Source organism: Trichomycterus rosablanca, chromosome 13 (genome assembly GCF_030014385.1).
Source record: "Trichomycterus rosablanca isolate fTriRos1 chromosome 13, fTriRos1.hap1, whole genome shotgun sequence".
In the NCBI taxonomy this organism is placed as follows: domain Eukaryota; kingdom Metazoa; phylum Chordata; class Actinopteri; order Siluriformes; family Trichomycteridae; genus Trichomycterus; species Trichomycterus rosablanca.
The window spans coordinates 29,742,114-29,763,835 of NC_086000.1; the positions used below are offsets into that span (position 1 = coordinate 29,742,114).

Below are 21,722 nucleotides of genomic sequence, written 5' to 3' on the forward strand. Positions count from 1 at the left end.
GTTGTACCACCCAGATGTCCACAATTGTATTTATAGACCACTGAAGTCGTGTGTCATTCTGTAGTCCTCGTTATGCCCATATTTGGAGACCCGGGTCTAAGCCCGATTTCCTATGGCAAAAATGAATGGGGTTTTCAAAAAATCGGCTCTAACGCATCCTGTGCTAAATAAACATGTTCAGAACCCTATACGTTTTGTCCTATGTACATTTTTCTCCTGTACATCACTGGATCCTCGGAATTACGAGGTTGTTAAAGGGTCGTAATACTAATAATGCTACACGAAAGCTAATCCTACTGCGCATTAATTAGACGTCACTGAAATACACCAAGCAAGGCGTACTATGGTGGTCACATCGCTTCGTAGTATGTCCTCCTTTTTCAAGGATGATTACATTAAAAGTATTAAAAGAGGTGAAAACCACTTTCAGTCAGGTCATGTTGAGCAGTGTTGCCTCAGTGCAGGTCATCCTTGCTTTCTACTTTAATGTGGCTAGCTACTAAAAATATAAACTAAAACTAGTAAATATCACTCCACTGTTACACTGGTGAATCGCGCTGCTTCGTGCGGTTATTTAAGAGGCTTCCAGTCCAGTGACGTCAATTCAGTGCATTAGCATAAGCTTACATGTAGCAATATTCATATTTTGACTCTTTAACGATTTCATAATTCAGAGGATCCAGTGATAATAGACAGAAGAATCTCCATAAAACAAAACTTAACAGCTTTGGAAAAATTTTTATGACTACAGGATGCAAGAGAGGCAATTTTCGAATTAATTTTTCCCATTCAAATTTTCTCTTAGACCCGGGTTACCAAATATGGGCGTGGACTACAAAATGACGACACGACTTCAGTGGTCTATTATGTTATTATTTTTATTATTTGTAGAGGCGCAAGGGGAGGGTGGTTGGGAGCAAATGACAAATAATAAAATAATGAAATACAGACATCCCAAAACTCATTTCAGGGGGTATCCCCGGACCCGGACCTCGACCCCGACCCCCCAAACCCCCCCAAAAAAAAAAAAAGCTAAAAAACCTCTCGCACACACCCAGAACTTTTAGGAGCTGCTAACTGAGCTACTAAGCTAACTGTTCGCGTCACAAACACATTAATGTGTACTACATAGTGCACTAGATAGTGTGAAAGATAATAAATTTATGTTCCTTACTTAGTGCACTAGATAATGTACTAGATAATAGACTTTTGTTTCTTACATAATGCTTTAGGTAGCGTATTAGTTAACGGATTTATGTTCCCTACATAGTTCACTACGTAGATAGTAGTTTAGATATGAATTTATGTTCCCTACGTTGTGCACTAGATAGTGAATTAGACAATTGGTTTATGTTCCCTACAGAGTGCACTAGATTGTATATCAGATCACGGATTTATGTTCCCTACATAGTGCACTAGATTGTATATCAGATAACGGATTTAATACGCCTGTGTCGCCTGCGTGCACGTTTGTGTCGCTCTTGGCCGCTCGTTCTAGATTCCGGGAGATTTTATCTGACTTGCGGGCATCAGGGAGCCGCTATGTATATGCGGGAGACTCCCGGAACTTCCGGGAGACTTGGGATGTCTGGAAATAATAAATACGATTGTGGACACCTGGGTGGTACAACTAATCTAATGCAATAGCTTACTAATGCATAGACTTGGGTTTGAGTCCCAGCATTGCCAGTGACCAGGTTGGGTGCTTTACAGATATCATTGTTGTGTCTATAGGAGGAAAGGCCCAAAAGGAATCACCTCCTTGCTGCTTCAGAAAAAGCAACAGAGAAATACAGAGAGCAAAGCATGTTTCTCTGATGGTGTAAAAATCAACCACTGCACACAGTGGTGTTAGAGGCTTGTGACGGCCTGTGTTCTTTCTTGGCCATTATGGGGGTGGTGCATGCAGCGAAATCTGCAAATGGGCTGTATCTGAATGGGACAACACAAATAAACAGAAATTAATGTAAATTAAAAAAGGCGTAGCAAAACTATAAATGACAAATGTCCTGACCTCTCTCCCTGATGTAGCACATATGAAAGTTGCCCTGCTAAATAAAGGCTAAATAATTTCCTCCTAACTTGTAATGGGTTCCATTATTTAAGAACAAACCACAATTAGATTCTTCCTCTGAAATGAATCCCTCTTTACTAGGTAGCTTTTTTTTTTTTTTGCAATTTTCCCTCAATTTTCTCCCTAATCTAGTCGTATCAATTACCCTGATTGCATTACGCTTCACCTCTATCGATACAACCCTCCACTGCTGAGTGAGGAGCGCCCTCCGACACGTGCGCAGTACCGATTGCATCTTTTCACCTGCACCAGGCGAGTTCATATGCGGATCAGCTTTGTGTATGGAGAGCCGCACCCTGATCAACACATTATTCCTCGACTCTGCAGTGTGCAGGCGTCACCAATCAGCAAGCAGAGGTCATATTTGGATCAGTTATGAGGAACCCTGGTCCAGCTTCCCACCCTGTGTGAACAACAGCCAATCGGTGTTCATGTAGGCGCGTGTTCGAAATGTCAGCTCTGGTGCGCTAGAGTGTTTTACTTCTGCGCCACCTGAGCACCCTACTATGTAGCATTTTAATAAACACTAAGGCCAAAGTATGTGGACACCCCTCCTTTTTTTATGCATTTTCTCCCCTTTTTCTCCCCCTTTAGCGCGTCCAATTGCCCAATTTGCATCACGCTTCCTCTCTGCCTCTGCCGATCCCTGCCCTGACCAAGGACATCGAAGCTAACCCACATCCCCTCCGACACATGAGCAGCAAGCCGTATGCATCTTGCCACCCACACATTGACAAATGTTGCGCCACCTAGCGTTGCGTGCGGAGAGACACACCCTAAGAGCACTCTTTCCTCATCTCTGTGTAGGCGCCTCTAATCAGCCAGCAGAGATCGTAACTGCACCATTCTGACAGAGAGAGACCCACTTCCGACCTTAGTCCAGCCCATCTGAACAACAGGCCAATCGTTGTTCATATAGCCGCTCAGCCTCGGTCGGTAAGGCAGAGCTGGATTCGATACGACGTACTCGAGATCCAGCTCCGGTTGCAGCGTGTTTTTTTACCGCTGTGCCACCTGAATGGCGACACCCCTCCTTGTTATTAGTACAGCTGGGCGACTGCTTTAAACATCACTGCTGGGTTAAGAATAGCCTGGCAAAAGAAACAGTTATGTGATCAAAAACCAGTGGACTAGCTCAGGTGGCGCAGCGGTAAAGTACGCTAGTGCACCAGAGTTGGGGTTCTGAATGCATCGCATCGAATCTCGACTCTACCTTTCCGACTGGGTTGAGCGGCAGCATAAACAACGATTGACTGTTGTTTAGGCTTAGAGGGTAGAGAGTCGGATCATAGGTCCTCATAACTGGTACAACTGCTGGCTGACTGATGGCGCCTGCATAGGGCTGAGGAATAATGCTGATGGGGGTGTGACCCTCCGTACACAGCGTCCATTAGTGTATGAACTCGACTTGTGCAGGTGGACTGCAGGAGGTACAAGAGCATGACATCTTAACAGGATAGGATGTCGGCATTAGAACCATTGACATCCGTACCCTTGTTCTTATCAGTCATATATGTAAACAAACGTCTGTTACATTGTGTGAGCAGTGACATGAACACGGTTGGTCAAATAGGTACTGTTTAATATCGTCAGACAACTCAGATGATCTTTTAGGATTAGAATGTAAGCAGTCGTTTTTGTACGACCCCAAATCAGAAAAAGTTGGGACAGTATGGAAAAGGCAAATAAAATAACAATGCAGTGTTTCTTACATTTACTTTGACTTTTATTTCACTGCAGACAGTTTGAACCCAAGATATTCACATTCCAAAAAAAGTTGGGACAGGGGAAATTTAGGGCTAGTAATGAGGTGAAAAATGTCAACAGGTGATTGTAATCATGGTTTGGTACAAAAGCAGCATCCAGGAAAGGCTGAGTCTTTGATTAACAAAGATGATCAGAGGATCTCCAGTTTGTCAACAAATGTGTGAGAAAATTATTGAAATGTTTACAAACAGTGTACCTCAAATAAAGATGGGAAGGGATTTGCATATTTCTCCCTCTACAGTGCATAACATCATTAAACCATTCAAGGAATCGGGAGGAATTTCAGTGCATAAAGGCCAAGTGTGCAAGCTTAAGCTGAACGCCCGTGATCTTCGATTCCTCAGACGGCACTGCATCAAGAACCGCCAGTTATAGCTGATATAACTACATGGGTGAGGGATTACTTTGGCAAACCTTTATCAGGCACTACAATACAGAGTTACATGCACAAATGCCACTTAAAACTTTACTGTGCAAAAAAAGAAGCCTTATGTTAACCATGTCCAGAAGCGACGGCAACTTCTCTGGGCTCTGAGGGATTTAGGATGGACCATCACACAGTGAAAACGTGTATCGTGGTCAGATGAATCAGCATTCCAGGTCTTTTTTGGAAAAAAAATAAACGCCGTGTGCTCTGGACCTTGGCAAAGGTCATTTACACTTCTGTGATGGCAGCATTAATGCAGAAAAGTACATTGAGATCTTAGAGCAACATATGCTGCCTTCAAGACGTCATCTTTTCCAGGGACGTCCATGCATTTTTCAACAGGACAATGCAAAACCACATGCTGCACACATTACAAAGGCATGGCTGCGGAAGAAGAGGGTACAGGTACTGGACTGGCTTGCCTGGTTAGTTTAACACAGTTTTGCAACAACGACGACCCCGTACTGTTGCACATCTTAAGACGTGTTTGCAGGAATGAGACAAAATAAAAACTGAAACACTAAATCACTTCGTCTCCTCTGTGCTAAAACTGTGGTAAAAAGGAATGGCAGCATTACAAAGTGGTAAATACTTTACTGTCCCAACTTTTTTTGAAATGTGTTGCAGGCCTGAAATGCAGGAATGGATGTTTATTAATAAATTAAATGAAGTTGATCAGACAAAAGATGAAATATCTCAGGTTCATCCTGTGCAATCAAATAAAAGTCAAAGTAAATGTAAGAAACTCTGTGTTTTTTTTATTTATTATTATTATTTGCATTTTCCATACTGTCCCAACTTTTTCTGATTTGGGGTTGTAGAATTAAAGCCTTGGCCAAAACAAGGACATGATTTTTGTAGCTATTGTATTAGAAAAGCACACATAATTTAGCTTTGTATTTAAAATCAAGTCTACTAGACCATGGCTTTATTTTTTACTGATTTCTGCCTGCCTGAACAGTAACAAAAGGGATCATTTTTCTCCTCCACAATAATAACAGCTGCCTATTAATGTCCAACGCATTCACATCGAGAAAACATTGGACATTACAGTGGCATTAACCTATCTAACCTTTCCTTGCTATAGAGTCCCTATCAATCAACATCTTACCCTTGTTGCCAAGGAACCTCCTTGTCCAGCTGCTTCTAACACCTACGCTCAGCCATGTTGTCACCATCTATGTCAAGTCTGCCTGCAAACTACGTCTTTGATCCACTTGTAATCTCTTACTGTCTTTTCCATCAGTCGTAAATCAAAATCCTCACTTGTAGCATGTGATCCTAAATGAGATGTACAATGTGGGGCTTACTGACCATTAAATAAGAGAGAAAAAGAGAAGATTGAGTAGTCATAATAAGTGCTACCTTTCCCTAACCATCATCCATACGTCTTGGATGTAAGTTGGAAAACTTCAATTAACAATTATTAAACTTCTACTAACATATAGAAGCACTTTGTAGTTCTACAATTACTGACTGTAGTCCATCTGTTTCTCTGCATGCTTTTATTGGCCTGCTTTTACCCTGTTCTTCAATGATCAGGACCTCCACATGACCACCACAGAGCAGGTATTATTTAGGTGGTGGATCATTCTCAGCACTGCAGTGACACTGACATAGTGGTGGTGTGTTAGTGTGTGTTGTGCTGGTATGAGTGAATCAGAATGATCCACCACCCAAATAATACCTGCTCTGTGGTGGTTCTGGGAGAGTCCTGACCATTGAAGAACAGCATGAAAGGGGGCTAACAAAGCATGCAGAGAAACAGATGGACTACAGTCAGTAATTGTAGAACTACGAAGTGCTTCTATGTGGTAAGTGGAGCTGATAAAATGGACAGTGAGTGTAGAAACAAGGAGGTGGTTTTAATGTTATGTTTAAAATTCAAATACAGAATTACACAGTTGAGGCATAATATTATGACCACCTTCCTAATATTGTGTTGGTCCCCCTTTTGCTGCCAAAACAGCCCTGACCCATCGAGGCATGGACTCCACTAGACCCCTGAAGGTGTGCTGTGGTATCTGGCATCAAGATGTTAGCAGCAGATCTTTTAACTCCTGTAAGTTGTGAGGTGGGGCCTCCATGGATCGGACTTGTTTGTCCAGCACGTCCCACAGATGCTTGGTTGCATTGAGATCTGGGAAATTTGAAGGCCAAGTCAACACCTCAAACTCATTGTTGTGCTCCTCAAACTATTCCTGAACCATTTTTGCTTTGTGGAAGAGCGCATTATTTTGAGGCCACAGCCATCAGGGAATACTGTTTCCATGAAAGGATAGTATAGTATAGCGCCAATAACAGTGTGTTTTTTCTCCACAGGGACATCGCAGCAAGGAACTGCCTGCTAACCTGTAAAGGTCCAGGAAGGGTGGCCAAGATCGGGGACTTTGGCATGGCTAGAGATATCTACAGGTATGGTTTAATTAGCTTTATCTGTGCTCTTAGTTTTATATGTGAGACATTTCATTATTATAATTCAATTAGACTGTATTTGCACTTACCATCTTGTTACCTAAAATAATTACCTAGTGTTTGTTTTGAACCTCATACCTTGTTAATACCTAGAACTTAAGAAACTGTAAATGAAAGTGTTACCATGTTTTTTTTAAGTCTTGCACAGTACTTTTTTCTTTGCAACGATTAATTAAAATATAACATTTAAAGTAATATTTAAGGGAAATTATGATTTATACATGGAAAATTAATGTAATAATTGCTATGCAATTAACTTGGTATTAATATTCATATATAAATATACTGATCAGCCATAACATTAAAACCACCTCATTGTTTCTACACTCACTGTCCATTTTATCAGCTCTGAATGCTGACATGGTGGTGTGTTAGTGTGTGATGTGCTGGCATGAGTGGATTTTTTTTAATACCGTGTCCACTCACTGTCCACTCTATTAGACACTCCTACCTAGTTGGTCCACCTTGTAGATGTAAAGTCAGAGACGATCGCTCATATATTGCTGCTGTCTGAGTTGGTCATCTACTAGACCTTCATGAGTCTGATCCACTCATACCAGCGCAACACACACTAACACACCACCACCATGACAGTGTCACTGCATGGCTGAGAATGATCCACCGCCCAAATAATACCTGCTCTGTGGTGGTCCTGTGGGGATCCAGAACAGGGTGAAAGCAGGCTAAAAAAGCATGCAGAAAAAAAGATGGACTACAGTCAGTAATTGTAGATGTTTTATTGAGTTAAGATCTGGTCTAAAGTATCATAGCGTATGATTTACAACATTTTGTAAATAGAGGCAGTGTATTCTGGAAAAAAGACCACTCCATCAGTTAGAAATTGTACCATTATATGATTTGATGGCCAATTAAAATGTCTTTGTATTTATTTGCACTAAATTTTTCCTTTAAGACGCTGCCACCATAAAGCATTACTGAGAATTACTGAGGTACCTGACTGCCATACAGCAGAGGTCAATTATTTAATCCAGTACCGCAAACACTAGTTAACTGAACGAAATGCTAAATAGGTTCTGGTCCAAAATTACTCAATAATCAAGCATTTATCTAAATAATTACAAGCATAGTAAGCATTATGAGTGCATTTATTTTAAACCACACATGAGAATAAGAGTTAACCTACTCTCAATAAACATCTAATTGAAACTACAAATGAGTCTAAATCCAATTATTGGCATGCATTCTTTTAAGGTGGTGAAGTGTTTTCAAGTGCTCTTTTCTCAAGCGTCACTAGGGTGCAATTAATATCACACTAAATGTAATTTTATAATCCAACATAATCAGCAGCTCATGAGCTTGATATACAGTCATGTTTAAAACTAATAAAAAAAATATGTAAGTATGAGGATGAGTATTTGTTAAGTGCAGTAATTTAAGCCTGTACTGTTCTTGGTGTAAGTTAATACGTTATGAAACACTAGTCAACTGAGCAGCATTTGTAGTATTTCTGCTAAATGCTAAATAGGAACTTGGAGTTCTAGTGCTAAATGTATTCTAAATATTCATTGCATTTATCTAAATAATTACGAACAATATTATTACATGTAATTAATATTTCACTGAATGTAATTTAATAGTCGAACATAAACAGCAGCTTATGAGCTTGATGTACAATTGTGGTTAAAAGTGTACATACACGAGAAGCTCAGGTGGCGCAGCGGTAAAACACACGCTGAACACCAGAGCTGGGATCTCAAATACATTGTATCAAATCTCAGCTCTGCCTGCCGGCTGGGCTGAGCAGCCACATGAACAACGATTGGCATGTTGTTTATATAGGGGTGGAATATTTAAAGCTGGATGGGGTCTTTCTCATAACTAATGCAATTATGACCTCTGCTGGCTGATTGATGGCGCCTGCACAGAGACGGGAAAAGAGTGCTGTCAGGGTGTGTCTCTCCGTACACAGTGCTGATCCACATTGTACTCGTCAAAGTGTAGGGGACAAAATGCATACGGCTGATGCCCATGTATCTGAGGGGGCGTGGGTTAGCTTTGTTCTCAATCAGAGCGGGGGTCGGCATTAGTGGAGAGGAAGAATGATGCAATCGGGCAATTGGATGCGCCAAAAGGGAGAAAAAGGGGAGAAAATGCATAAACAATATATATACGTATATACACACTTATATGAATGCAAAGGACTTATATGGTTCTATATGGCGCTAGGTATGCAGACACCCTTTCTAATTGTCAAGTGCATCTGTTGCTATAAAATCATAATCATAATTTATTATGTGAAATAAGTCATGACACCAACTTTATGGCAACAGTTTGGGGAAGCCTCTTTCTTATTTCAGTCTGACAGTTCTGGAGCAGTAAGGTCCCAAAGGTCCGGCAGCGGTTGTGTAGCAGAGCATGGATTTAAATGGTCAATCTTTCTACTAATAGTCCAAAGCTCCACCCATTAGGATACCATTGTCCAAAAGACTGAAGTAGGCTCCAGTATAAATTAAACTCACAACCCCTAGTTTACTAGACCAGGGACTATACATAAATCCCCACGGATTTTAAACCAGCTTATAGACAGGTTTCCACATGATGTCAAGCCCGGTGCAATGTGAAGCTTGATTGACTATGGACAGTGTCACTCAGGTTACAGCACTTTTAATTTATGGCAGATGGATAGTCCACCAATACCTCCACCACTCTGGCAGGGTCATGGCCAGCCAGCATAGGTCACATATGCAGCAGCAATGAGGAATCACACTGAACCACCCACTCCAACTTCTAAAATAGGCTCCAGTAAGAATTGAACTCACAACCTCTGGTTTACTAGACCAGTGCTCTTAGCCTTGACTCCCAAGGGTGTCAACTATACATGAATGCTCATGGTTTTGAAATGGGACATCCAACTAGCTTATAGACAGACATTTAGGTTACAGCACTTTTTTAAGCAATGAGGAACCACACTAATCCACCCACCCACCCACTCCAACTTTGCAGGCGCAGCCAATTTTGGCTTTTAGTTCAGGTCAAGTAGATAGCTCATCTGAGACTAAAATTCAAGAGCTCAACATCTCAGCAGTGGTGGGCTAGTGTATTAGAGTTCCACTTGAGCACTACAGACTTTGTGTTTGCTTGACCATCTGTGCAAATTTACTCTCAGCACCTGATGGAGAAAGTGTTCCATGGACTTGTAATGAGTGCAGTAAAACTATAGTCAGTCATAATGACAAACTAAGAACTAGGAGGCTATGCTACAAATAAAAACTACCAAGTACAAAAGTATTTAATGTAATAGACAGAATAACTCTGACATTATGAAAAATTAAATGAAACAATGTATTATTTAATCTTCTATCTGCTTTTTCTGATAACAGAAGAAGAAGATGATATACTTTATTTGTCATATATACATATACAGGTACAATGAAATTCTTTCTTCACATATCCCAGCTTGTTTGGGAGCTGGGGTCAGAGCGCAGGGTCAGCCACCTTACAGCGCCCCTGGAGCAGCCAGGGTTAAGGGTCTTGCTCAAGGACCCATCAGTGGCTGCATAGCAGAGCCTGGATTTGAACCGCCAATCTTCCAGTTGATAGCCCAAATCTCTACCCACTAGGCTACCACTGTCCCCAACAGTGGTACAGCAGGAGGTAACAGTAGGAGGTAACAGCAGGCAGATAAGCCCATACTTCTTTATTCATAACCACAGAGTCAGCTCTTGGGAGACCCCCAATCATTCTATCATCTGTAAAACAAAATCCTTTCTGTGGGTCTTGGATTTTCTTTGGGGGGAATTGTCTAAGACAGCTCCAGAGAGACCCAACTGGGCGCTTACTTGTAAGATGTCCAAGCTACTTTATCTTTTTCTCTTGATTTTTGGGAGCAGTGGCTCTACTCCAGGGTTGTTCTCAGATGGATGAGCATTTTATCTAGTTCTGAATGTAAACCAAGTTTTCACCACTAGTGCCAACCACTTTCATTCTGATGACCGTAGATTAGGGATGTAACGATGCACCACAAGACAGTTAAAAATCGATTTACGTGTGTAACGATTCAAATCAGTTTACATGTATAATGAATCGATATTTACTTTAAACAGCAGAGGGCACTGGCGCTATTCACCTCGCCTGGTTGACGTCACTACAGGGTTGCCAGGTTCGGAATTTTCAGCCAAATTTTTTTTTATGTGAGGATACTTTCTTTATTTGTATTATTCATTTATTTATTTAATGTGGGATTTATTTCATTTCACTTTTTTTTTTTTCACAAAAAGGGAATTGTGTAGCAACGTTTTGCATAGTTTGTACCCACCTCAAAAATAAAAGGGCATTCATTAATTAGTTAAATAATAGATAAGCACAAATACAGTATTTTATTGTATTTTTTTAAAGAGAAATAATAAATGAAAACTGTCATTTGTCTTCAGTTTAATTTTGTTTAAAAAAATCGTAACGTGAACCCAGTATCGTTAATCGCATCGCGTTGTGGGTAAAGTGTATTGTTACATCCCTACCGTAGATGAGGACAATTATCCAATTAGGGTCATGGGGGGGGGGGGGGGGGGGGGGGTGCTGGAGCCTATCCCAGCTTTTCAATGGGTGCAAGGCACACAGTAACACCCTGGACGGGACGCCAGTCCATCGCAGGGCAGAGACACATACACACACACACATACACACACCCAGTCACCTGTAGGGAAATTCAGTGTTTCCAATTAACCTGACTGCATGTTTTTGCACTGTGGGAAGAAACTGGAACATACAAACTCCGCACAGAACCCAGGACCTTCTTGCTGTGAGGCGACAGTGCTACCCACCTAGCCACTGTGCCGCCCATCAGTGTCTGTAAATAACAAAATTAAGTTATCTTTATACTGGACATGTCTCCAGCCAAGACTTCCTATTCTGTCCTATTCCTAAATATCCCCAAAAGTAGGCACAAATCCCCTTCGTCTACAAGAACACTTGTAATAATTTTCAAATTTTTTTGGCATGACTATTGACATTGGCATTATATGATCTTTTCTATATTATCTTTATCTTTTAGTTGTAGTCATTTCAGTTTCAGGTTTAAAATATAAGTTACTCTGAAGTGTTTGTTTATTAGGATTTTAACGTTGATGTTAACATGTTTTATACTTTGGTTACATTCATGACAGAAACGGAGTTACTCAATACACAAGGTTCATCAGTTCACAAGTTCAATGTCAAACACAGTCATGGACAATTTTGTGTCTCCAATTCACCTCACTTGCATGTCTTTGGACTGTGGGAGGAAACCGGAACTCTCGGAGAAAACCCACGCAGACACAGGGAGAACATGCAAACTCCACACAGAAAGGACCCGGACCACCACATCTGGGGATCAAACCCAGGACCTTCACTCTGAAGTGTAAGGTGAAAAGTCGATTTGAACCAAATTCTCATTTGTTGTCATTTTTATTACATAATAATAATAATAATAATAATAATAATAATAATAATTAAAAAATAAAACATTTTTAATAGTAATTTTTTAAAAATCAGCTAGCCTTAATACTTGGTGTGTTATACTCAATTATCTCCAAAATATATATTTTTTTAATTTATTTATTTTTATTTGTATGCCCCACAATGTTGGAATATTCTTACAGGGCAAAATAAAATATAAAATAAAATATAAAATTAAATTAAATTAAAATAAAATAAAATAAAATAATAAAATAATAAAATAATAAAATAAAATAAAATAAAATAAAATAAAATAAAATAAAATAATAAAATAAAATAAAATAAAATAAATAAAATAAAATAAAATAAAATAAAATAAAATAAAATAAAATAAAAATATATATAAAATTAAATAAAAGAAAATAAATAAAATAAAACAAAAATATTACATGTGTTAAAAAATTAAAAAGAACTTTTATCCCTCACATTTAAGAGCTCCCATACAGAAATAAGAGTGTGCAAACCAAAAACAGCCTTTCATACCTTTCATCATTCCTTCATGCTTTGTTCTGATCAGGGTCAAGGTGGGTCTGGCAATACCTGGAAACACCTCACAGACTGTGACCAGAAGCCTTAAACCCAGGTCCCCAGGGCTGTGGTGCTAACTACATGCTAACCTCCTGAACACACACAATTATGCATTGGTGGCTTAGCGGTTAATATACTGGACTTTTGATCGGAATGTTGATGGTGCAAGTCCCATCACTAACAAGCTGCCCCCCCATGCAAACCCCATATCCTGAGGAGATGGGACATTTTGTGAAATGTAGTAAAAAGAAGAATCTGTGATTTGTTAATTCCTTTTGAAACTTAATTTAACTGACAAAAGTAGAAAGAAAAAGAATCAAATGTTATGATCAACTTAAAAAAATGGATGCCTGCAACACAGTCAAAAAAGTTGGGACAGAGGCAGAATAAGAATAAAAATTGATAACATATAAGGTACAATTTAAGGTGTTTAAAAACATTCCACAATAAGCAGGTGAATTGATGACAGGTGAGGGAATGATGATTGGGTATGAAAGTAGAATCAACAAATGGTCAAATCGGTCTTTTCAAGCCATGATGGGTCGTGTCTCACCACTTTGCAAACCTCATCAGTTGTAAGCCACTTTGGATTTGTGGGGTAGCACTGTCGCCTCATTGCAAGAAGGTCCTGGGTTCCTGGGTCCTTTCTGTGTGAAGTTTGCATGTTTCTCCGGGTCCTCTGGTTTCCTCCCACAGTCCAAAGACATGACTGTGTTCGATATAAGCTTGTGAACTGATGAACCTTGTGTAATGAGTAACTACCGTGTCTGACATGAATGTAACCATGGTGTAAAACATGTAAAAGAGTGTAAAACATGGCGTTAAAATCCTAAGAAACAAACAAATTTTGGATATGTGTCAAGGGTATTAATGTAAACATAGATACAAAAACATTTCTTCACCTCCTACAATACTGCTTCATATAACGTTTATCTTTAATCCTAATGAACAATTAAGAATATTACCCTTTATTTTCATTCAGGAAAATGAAGTGTTAACGGGGCCAACGGTTTTAGTACTATCATAGCTGACAATGAATCAGCAGGGGGGGTGAAAATAAGGTCCTATTAGCCAATAGCTGAGTGAGCAGAAGGGCGACGGTGCTATAAATAAGCTGTAATTGCTGATGATTTTCTCACGTCCCTGCTGAGATTCAAGAACTCAGAGGAGTTAAGAACAGTTGGAAAGGAAGAAACTGGAACGTCTATTCAAATTTAAAGTTACTTTAAAGCTTCACTGACTTGTGACCACTCTTTAATAATGCTGTCTTAGAAAGACCCTTTGATTCTTAACCCTTTAAGACAGGGATATAAGACCTCAGTCCTGAGGGGCACAGTACTACAGAACTCAGCGAAAAGTTTGCTTGTCCACAACTACCCAAACTCTTCTAAATGCCTGTGTGTTTGTCTTATTGAATTAATTTAAATTATTAAATCGACTAACACTGATCAGCCATAACATTAAAACCACCTCCTTGTTTCTACACTTACTGTCTATTTTATTAGCTCCACTTACCATATAGGAGCACTATGTAGTTCTACAATTACTGACCGTAGTCCATCTGTTTCTCTGCATGCTTTGTTACCCCCTATTCATGCTGTTCTTCAGTGGTCAGGACTCTCCCAGGACCACTACAGAGCAGGAATTATTTAGGTGATTAATCATTCTCAGCACTGCAGTGACACTGACATGGTGGTGCTGTGTTAGTGTGTGTTGTGCTGGTACTCTATTAGACACTCCTACCTAGTTGGTCCACCTTGTAGATGTAAAGTCGGAGACGATCGCTCATCTATTGCTGCTGTTTGAGTTGGTCATCTTCTAGACCTTCATCAGTGGTCACAGGACGCTGTCCACGGGGCGCAGTTGGCTGGGTATTTTTAGTTGGTGGACTATTCTCAGTCCAGCAGGGACAGTGATGTGTTTAAAAACTTCATCAGCATTGCATACCAGCACAACACACACTAACACACCACCACCATGTCCATGTCACTGCGGTGCTGAGAATCATCCACCACCCAAATAATACCTACTCTGTAGTGGTCCTGGGTCCTGACCATTGAAGAACAGCATGAAAGGGGGCTAACAGAGCATGCAAAGAAAGAGATGGACTACAGCTTTTATATGGTAAGTGGAGCTGATAAAATGGACAGTGAGTGTAGAAACAAGGAGGTGGTTTTAATGTTATGGCTGATTGGTGTAAATGTAATACATAATTTTATTTATTTAAGGAACAAATGACATCTTTAATTCATATATATATACTAAATAATAACTAGCACCACATTTTGCATCTTTTACTGCAACTAACCACTTTCTATAATTTAAAATTGATTTACCACGCTGTTGTGAAGGAATAGCCCACTTTTCTTTGCAAGACTGCTTTAAATTAGACACACTGCTTGGGTTTTGACATAATCTTCTCATTTCAGGTCCTGCCACAGCATCTCTTTTGCGTTCGTGTCAGGACTTTAACTTTGCCACATCAAAATGTTCAGTCCTTCTGCTTTGATTCTCTTTAAAGATTTTCTCAGATCAGAAAGCTATGCTGAGTCAGACACAACAAAGCAACTCCAGACTTAGAGAGGGTGCAATTTCATTGGATCAGGAGATAATTATCATGTACAAACATAAAGGTTATTGCTTGACTGACTGTATGTTTCAAAATGAATAAGATTTTAATTTTAGAGGACTGAAAATTATCCTGAAAAAGAAAACAAGCTGTTAGATTGACTAATCTTGGATACACTTAAATTTTTGTCCATTTTATTGGCATCACTTACCATATCGAAGCACTTTGTAGTTCTACAATTACTGACTGTAGTCCATCTGTTTCTCTGCATGCTTTGTTAGCCCCCTTTCATGCTGTTCTTCAATGGTCAGGACTCTCCCAGGGCCAGTACAGAGCAGGTATTATTTGGGTGGTGGATCATTCTCAGCACTGCAGTGACACTGACGTGGTGGTGGTGTGTTAGTGTGTGCTTTGCTGGTATGAAAATAGTCCACCAACCAAAAAAATATACAGCCAACAGCGCCCGTGGGCAGCATACTGTGACCACTGATGAAGGTCTAGAAGATGACCAACTCAAACAGCAGCAGTAGATGAGCGATCGTCTCTGACTTTATATCTACAAGGTGGACCAAGTAGGTAGGAGTGTCTAATAGAGTGGACAGTGAGTGGACACAGTATTTAAAAACTCCAGCAGCACTGCTGTGTCTGATCCACTCATACCAGCACCATGTCAGTGTCACTGCAGTGCTGACAATGATCCACCACCTAAATAATACTTGCTCTGTGGTGGTCCTGTGGGGGTCCTGACCATTGATGAACAGGATGAAAGCAGGTTATAAAGGCATGTAGAGAAATTGATGGACTACAGTCAGTAATTGTAGAATCTGTATGTCTCTCCACCTGCCAGCCTATCTATCTATCTATCTGTCTGTCTGTCTGTCTGTCTGTCTGTCTGTCTGTCTGTCTGTTATATATATATATATATATATATCTGTCTGTCTGTCTGTCTGTCTGTCTGTCTGTCTATATCTGTCTCTGTCTCTATCTGTCTGTCTGTCTGTCTGTCTGTCTGTCTGTCTGTCTGCCTGCAAGTCTGTTAGTCTTTCTCTCCGCCTGCCAGCCTATCTGTCTTTCTGCTTGCAAGTCTGTCTGTCTCTCTACCTGCAAGCCTATCTGTCTGTCTCTGTCTGTCTCTCTGCCTGCCAGCCTATCTGTCTGTCTTTCTGCCTGCAAGTCTGTCTGTCTGTCTGTCTCTCTGCCTGCTATCTATCTGTCTGTCTTTCTGTATCTCTTTCTGCCAGCCTATCTATCCCTCTGTCTCTCTGCCTGCCAGCCTATCTATCTGTCTGTCTGTCTGTCTAGTCTGTCTGTCTCTCTGCCTGCCAGTCTATTTGTCCGTCTGTCTGTCTGTCTCTCTGCCTGCCAGCTTATTTGTCTGTCTGTCTCTCCGCCTGCCTATCTGTCTGTCTGGTCTGTCTGTCTGTCTCTCCGCCTGCCAGCCTATCTGTCTGTCTCTCAGCCTGCCAGCCTGCCTATCTATCTGTCTGTCTGTCCATCTGTCTATATACATAAAATTCATGTTTTGCTACATTCAGAGGGTGCAATTACTTTTTCACAGCTCTGTAGCTTATATTTAAGATCTCAGCCCGTGTTTCTGCATATGCACTTCATGTTTAACAGTTTTCATCCTGGACCTGGAAGTCAAAGCTCTCCTGTGTGCAGGATTACACAAGCACATGACATATGCTGCTGTGGTGTGGTGTGATCTGTTAGTTGGTACTAGCAGTTATCTCAAAGGGCCACAAACCGGCTCATGCTGCAGGGGGACATGGTAAGGCTGGCAGTGCACTGATTTAGTCCTCAGTGTCTATGTTTGGAAGAGAGAAGGCAATATATCTGCTTCCTCTGGTCTCTATTTCTTCATCTGATACACACCACGTTCAACTAGCGACATCCTGTAGCACGCTAAGAGACATGCTAGCAGTCAGGCTCTCTGTGTACTTTTCTTCCATCTTACTCTTAGTATGCCAGTCCTCTGTTAGCTAAGTGAGTCTGAGCTGATCTGATATGGAAGCACATCTCTGATAACATCTGCTCCCAAAGACCAAACGTGTCTGAGTTTACTGTGATCTGATTTATATCAGATAAACATGTGCATTTTATATAGTATAATTACAACCATGCAGAATGAAATATAATTCACTTTTAACCATAATGCATTATTCTAAATCAGGGTAATTCTACCCTGAGTCGTGACCCTTAGGTGGGTTGCAGAGAAAAATAATAATAATTAAACAAATGGATTTTAACAGGCACATACACCAATCAGACATAATATTAAAACCACCTCCTGGTTCCTACACACACTGTCCATTTTATCAGCTCCACTTACCATATAGAAGCACTTTGTAGTTCTACAATTACTGACTGTAGTCCATCTGTTTCTCTGCATGCTTTGTTAGCCCCCTTTCATGCTGTTCTTCAATGGTAAGGACCACCACAGGACCACCACAGAGCAGGTATTATTTAGGTGATAAATCATTCTCAGCACTGCAGTGACACTGACATGGTGGTGGTGTGTTAGTGTGTGTTGTGCTGGTATGAGTGGATCAGTTATTAAATACCGTGTCCACTCACTGTCCACTCTATTAGACACTCCTACCTAGTTGGTCCACCTTGTAGATGTAAAGTCAGAGTCGATTGCTCATCTGTTGCTGCTGTTTGAGTTGGTCATCTTCTGGACCTTCATCAGTGGTCACAGGACGCTGCCCATGGAGCGCTGTTGGCTGGATATTTTGGTTGGTGCACTATTCTCAGTCCAGCAGTGACAGTGAGGTGTTTAAAAGCTCCAGCAGTGTTGCTGTGTCTTATCCACTCATACCAGCAGAACACACACTAACACACCACCACCATGTCAGTGTCAGTGCAGTGCTGAGAATGATCCACCACCCAAATAATACCTACTCTGTGGGGGTCCTGACCATTGACGAACAGCATGAAAGGGGGCTAACAAAGCATGCAGAGAAACAGATGGACTACAGTCAGTAATTGTAGAACTACAAAGTGCTTCAATATGGTAAGTGGAGCTGATAAAAAGGACAAATTTTGGGTCGCTTGAAAAATAGTTTGAAAAACCCTGTTGTAGATCGTTGTAAAATATATGGTCAAAAGTATGTAGACATGCCCTACTAGTTAGTAAGTTTATGGGTTTAAGTCACACACGTTGCTTGGTTCCATATTAAAGCACATAGTTTTGGAATGTGTGTCAGGTATCCACATACTTTTGACCATTTAGCAGACATAACCCATCCTTTCTATTCTATTCAACAAGGTTATTACAGAAGTACACTCTAACAGCCAGTTTAATAGGTTCAGCTAAGCACTGTCGCCTCACAGCAAGAAAGTCCTGGGTTCGATTCCTAGGTGGAGCAGCCCTGGGTCCTTCTGTGTGGAGTTTGCCCATGTGGCTATATTTATTACGACATAGCATTCTGTATCTGTATCTATCTACAGTATATATATATATATATATATATATATATATATAGCTGTGCTCCCAGCTCCCTTGAGATCATTGACAAGCTCCTCCCGTGTAATTCTGGACTGACCTCACCTTTCTCAGAATCATTCTTACCCCACCAGGTGAGATCTTGCATGGAGCTCCAGAGTGAGGGTGATTGACTGTGATCTTGTATTTCTTCCATTTTCGAATTATCGCACCAACAGTGGTCTCTTTCTCACCAAGCTTCTTGCTGATGGTCTTGTAGCCCATTCCAGCCTTGTGCAGGTCTACAATCTTGTCCCTGATGTCCTTTGATAGCTCTTTGGTCTTGCCCATGGTGGTCGAGAGATTTGAATGGAAGAAACTGATTCTGTGACAGGAGTCTTTTATACAGGGACAAGACTAATTTGTGTGCCTCATGGGCACATAACCGGTCTGTGGGGGTCAGAATTCTTGCTGGTTGGTAGGGGATCAAATACTTATTTCCCTTAATTAAATACAAATTAATTTATAACCTTTATTTAATGTTTTTTTTTTCTGGATTTTTTGTTGATATTCTGTCTCTCTCTGTTAAAATAAACCTTCCATAAAAATTATATATATATATATTTATCACCGCTTCATTGTTGTGTGTGCGCGTGTGCGCGTGTGCATGTGTCTCAACAGAGCCAGCTACTACAGGAAAGGAGGCCGTGCCATGCTGCCAGTTAAATGGATGCCACCGGAAGCTTTTATGGAAGGAATATTTACTTCCAAAACTGACACATGGTAAAGAATACAGTGCCTTATTTTACATATATTACTATATTTTATATACATTTTTTCTGGTGTCTATTTATATATTATTTCTATTTCTATCTATTTATCTGATTTATCTCTGATTGCATTCTTTATTAAATTCTGGACATGCATATTTTTTAGTGGTGTGTATATTTTCAGCATTTAGCAGACGCTTTTTTCCAAAGCGACTTACATTATACAGTCTATGCAATTGAGGGTTAAGAGCCTTGCTCAAGGGCCCAACAGTGGCAACCTGGCAGTGGTGGGGTTTGAACCAGCAACCTTCTGCTTACTAGTCCAGTAGCTTAACCACTAGGCTACAACTGCCCTACTATATAATCACTAACAATGAGTTTATAGAAAATTAATCTTTAAAAAAAATGTTATTCATTCATTTAAATAAAAAATGTAATTTACAATAACACAGGTTTATGAGTTACGGCTATAAGACTGATAATAATGTATGACATACCCTTTCTGTCATGTTATGCTGTTGTATTACACTCAGTAATGCACTTACACACTGCACACTTAACATGTGACGTGAGCTGTCATGACATTGAACATGTAACATTTAATTGTTACATAAACATATGATATTTGATACCACTGCTTTATTTATTCATTTTCAGAATTTAGCAGACGCTTTTATCCAAAGCGACTTACAATACTGTTACAGTTTACAGTCTGAGCAATTAAGGATTAAGGGCCTTGCATTTCGATTACAAGTCCAGTTTCTTAACCACAAGGCTACAACTTTATGACATGATGATATTTTATGGTATCTTTTGTCACTGACCAAAAATGATTAGGATGCTTGGGTGGTGCTGGAGTAAAACACGCTAGCACACCAGTAGTAGGGCGGGACGGTGGCTCAGTGGAGCAGTCTGGGTCCTTTCTGAGTGGATTTAGCATGATCTCCCTGTGTCTGTGTGGGTTTTCTCCGGGTGCTCCGGTTTCCTCCTACAGTCCAAAAACATGCAAGTGAAGTGAATTAGAGATACTAAATTGTCCATGACTGTGTTTAACATTAAAAGACTTAAACTGATGAATCTTGTGTAACCAGTAACTACCTGTTCTGTCATGAATGTAACCAAAGTGTGTAAAACATTATGTTAAATAAATATATAAATAAATAAGCACACCAGTGCTGACATGTCGTAATGTCAAATCTTAGCTCTGCTATTGGCAGGCCAGACTCCTGTACAGAGAATGATTGGCTTGTCTGAGGGTGGGAATGCCAGAGGGGATTCCTTATAACTGCTGCAATTATGATCTCTGCTGGCTGATTGATGTCGCCTGCACAATGAGATGGAGAATAATAAGGATCAGTGCGTGACTCACCATGCACCATACAGATCTCCGTATGAAACGGCCTCAAGTAGATGAAAAGAAGGGCTCGACTACTACACACGGACAGGGTGTGTGTTAGTCATGGCCCTCCTCGATCAGGAGTGGAGGTCAGCAGAGGTAGAGGAAGTGAAATGTGATCGGGTAATTTGATAAGACTAGATTGGGAGGAAAACTTGGAAAATTGCATTAAAAATGACTCCTAATATTTTATGATACTTTCATAAATCTGTCAGTCACATTTCAGGATGGGACTTATAACCTGGTGTGACAGTGACAGTAGTGAAACCTTAGGTTTTTATTTGACATAACTGTCATGACGAGACCTTGTAGCATTTGACATTTTGACAGGTTCATGTCAGCCTTATAGTGCATATTTTATTCATGATTTTCATCAATCATCTCTCTCTCTTGCTCTATCTCTCTCATATCATTTGCTTTAGGTCATTTGGAGTGCTTTTATGGGAGATCTTCTCGCTGGGTTACATGCCCTATCCCAGCCGCAGTAATCAGGAGGTTTTGGATTTTGTCACTAATGGAGGCAGAATGGATCCTCCAAAAAACTGCCCTGGACCAGTGTGAGTGTTTTTATGACTATCAGTTCCAAATGGATTTATTTGTACGACACTGATCAACCATAATATTAATACCAACTCCTTGTTTCTACACTCACTGTCCATTTTATCAGCTCCACTTCCCATATAGGAGCACTTTGTAGTTCTGCTATTACTGACTTTAGTCCATCTGTTTTTCTACATGCTTTTTTAGCCTGTATTTACCCTGTTCTTCAATGATAAGGACCCCCACAGGACCACTACAGAGTAGGTATTATTTAGGTGGTGGATGATTCTCAGCA

At 40.3% G+C, this 21,722-nt stretch overlaps 1 protein-coding gene across 1 annotated transcript in view; it reads left to right on the forward strand.

Moving 5' to 3' along the window:
* alk (ALK receptor tyrosine kinase) overlaps positions 1 to 21,722 on the forward strand; it is a 711,395-nt gene that overhangs the window by 683,361 nt on the left and 6,312 nt on the right. Inside the window, exons 29-31 of the mRNA XM_063006743.1 lie at positions 6,591 to 6,683; positions 19,403 to 19,504; positions 21,310 to 21,444. Of these exons, the coding sequence (XP_062862813.1) occupies positions 6,591 to 6,683; positions 19,403 to 19,504; positions 21,310 to 21,444 (330 nt within the window). The remainder of the gene's footprint in view (positions 1 to 6,590; positions 6,684 to 19,402; positions 19,505 to 21,309; positions 21,445 to 21,722) is intronic.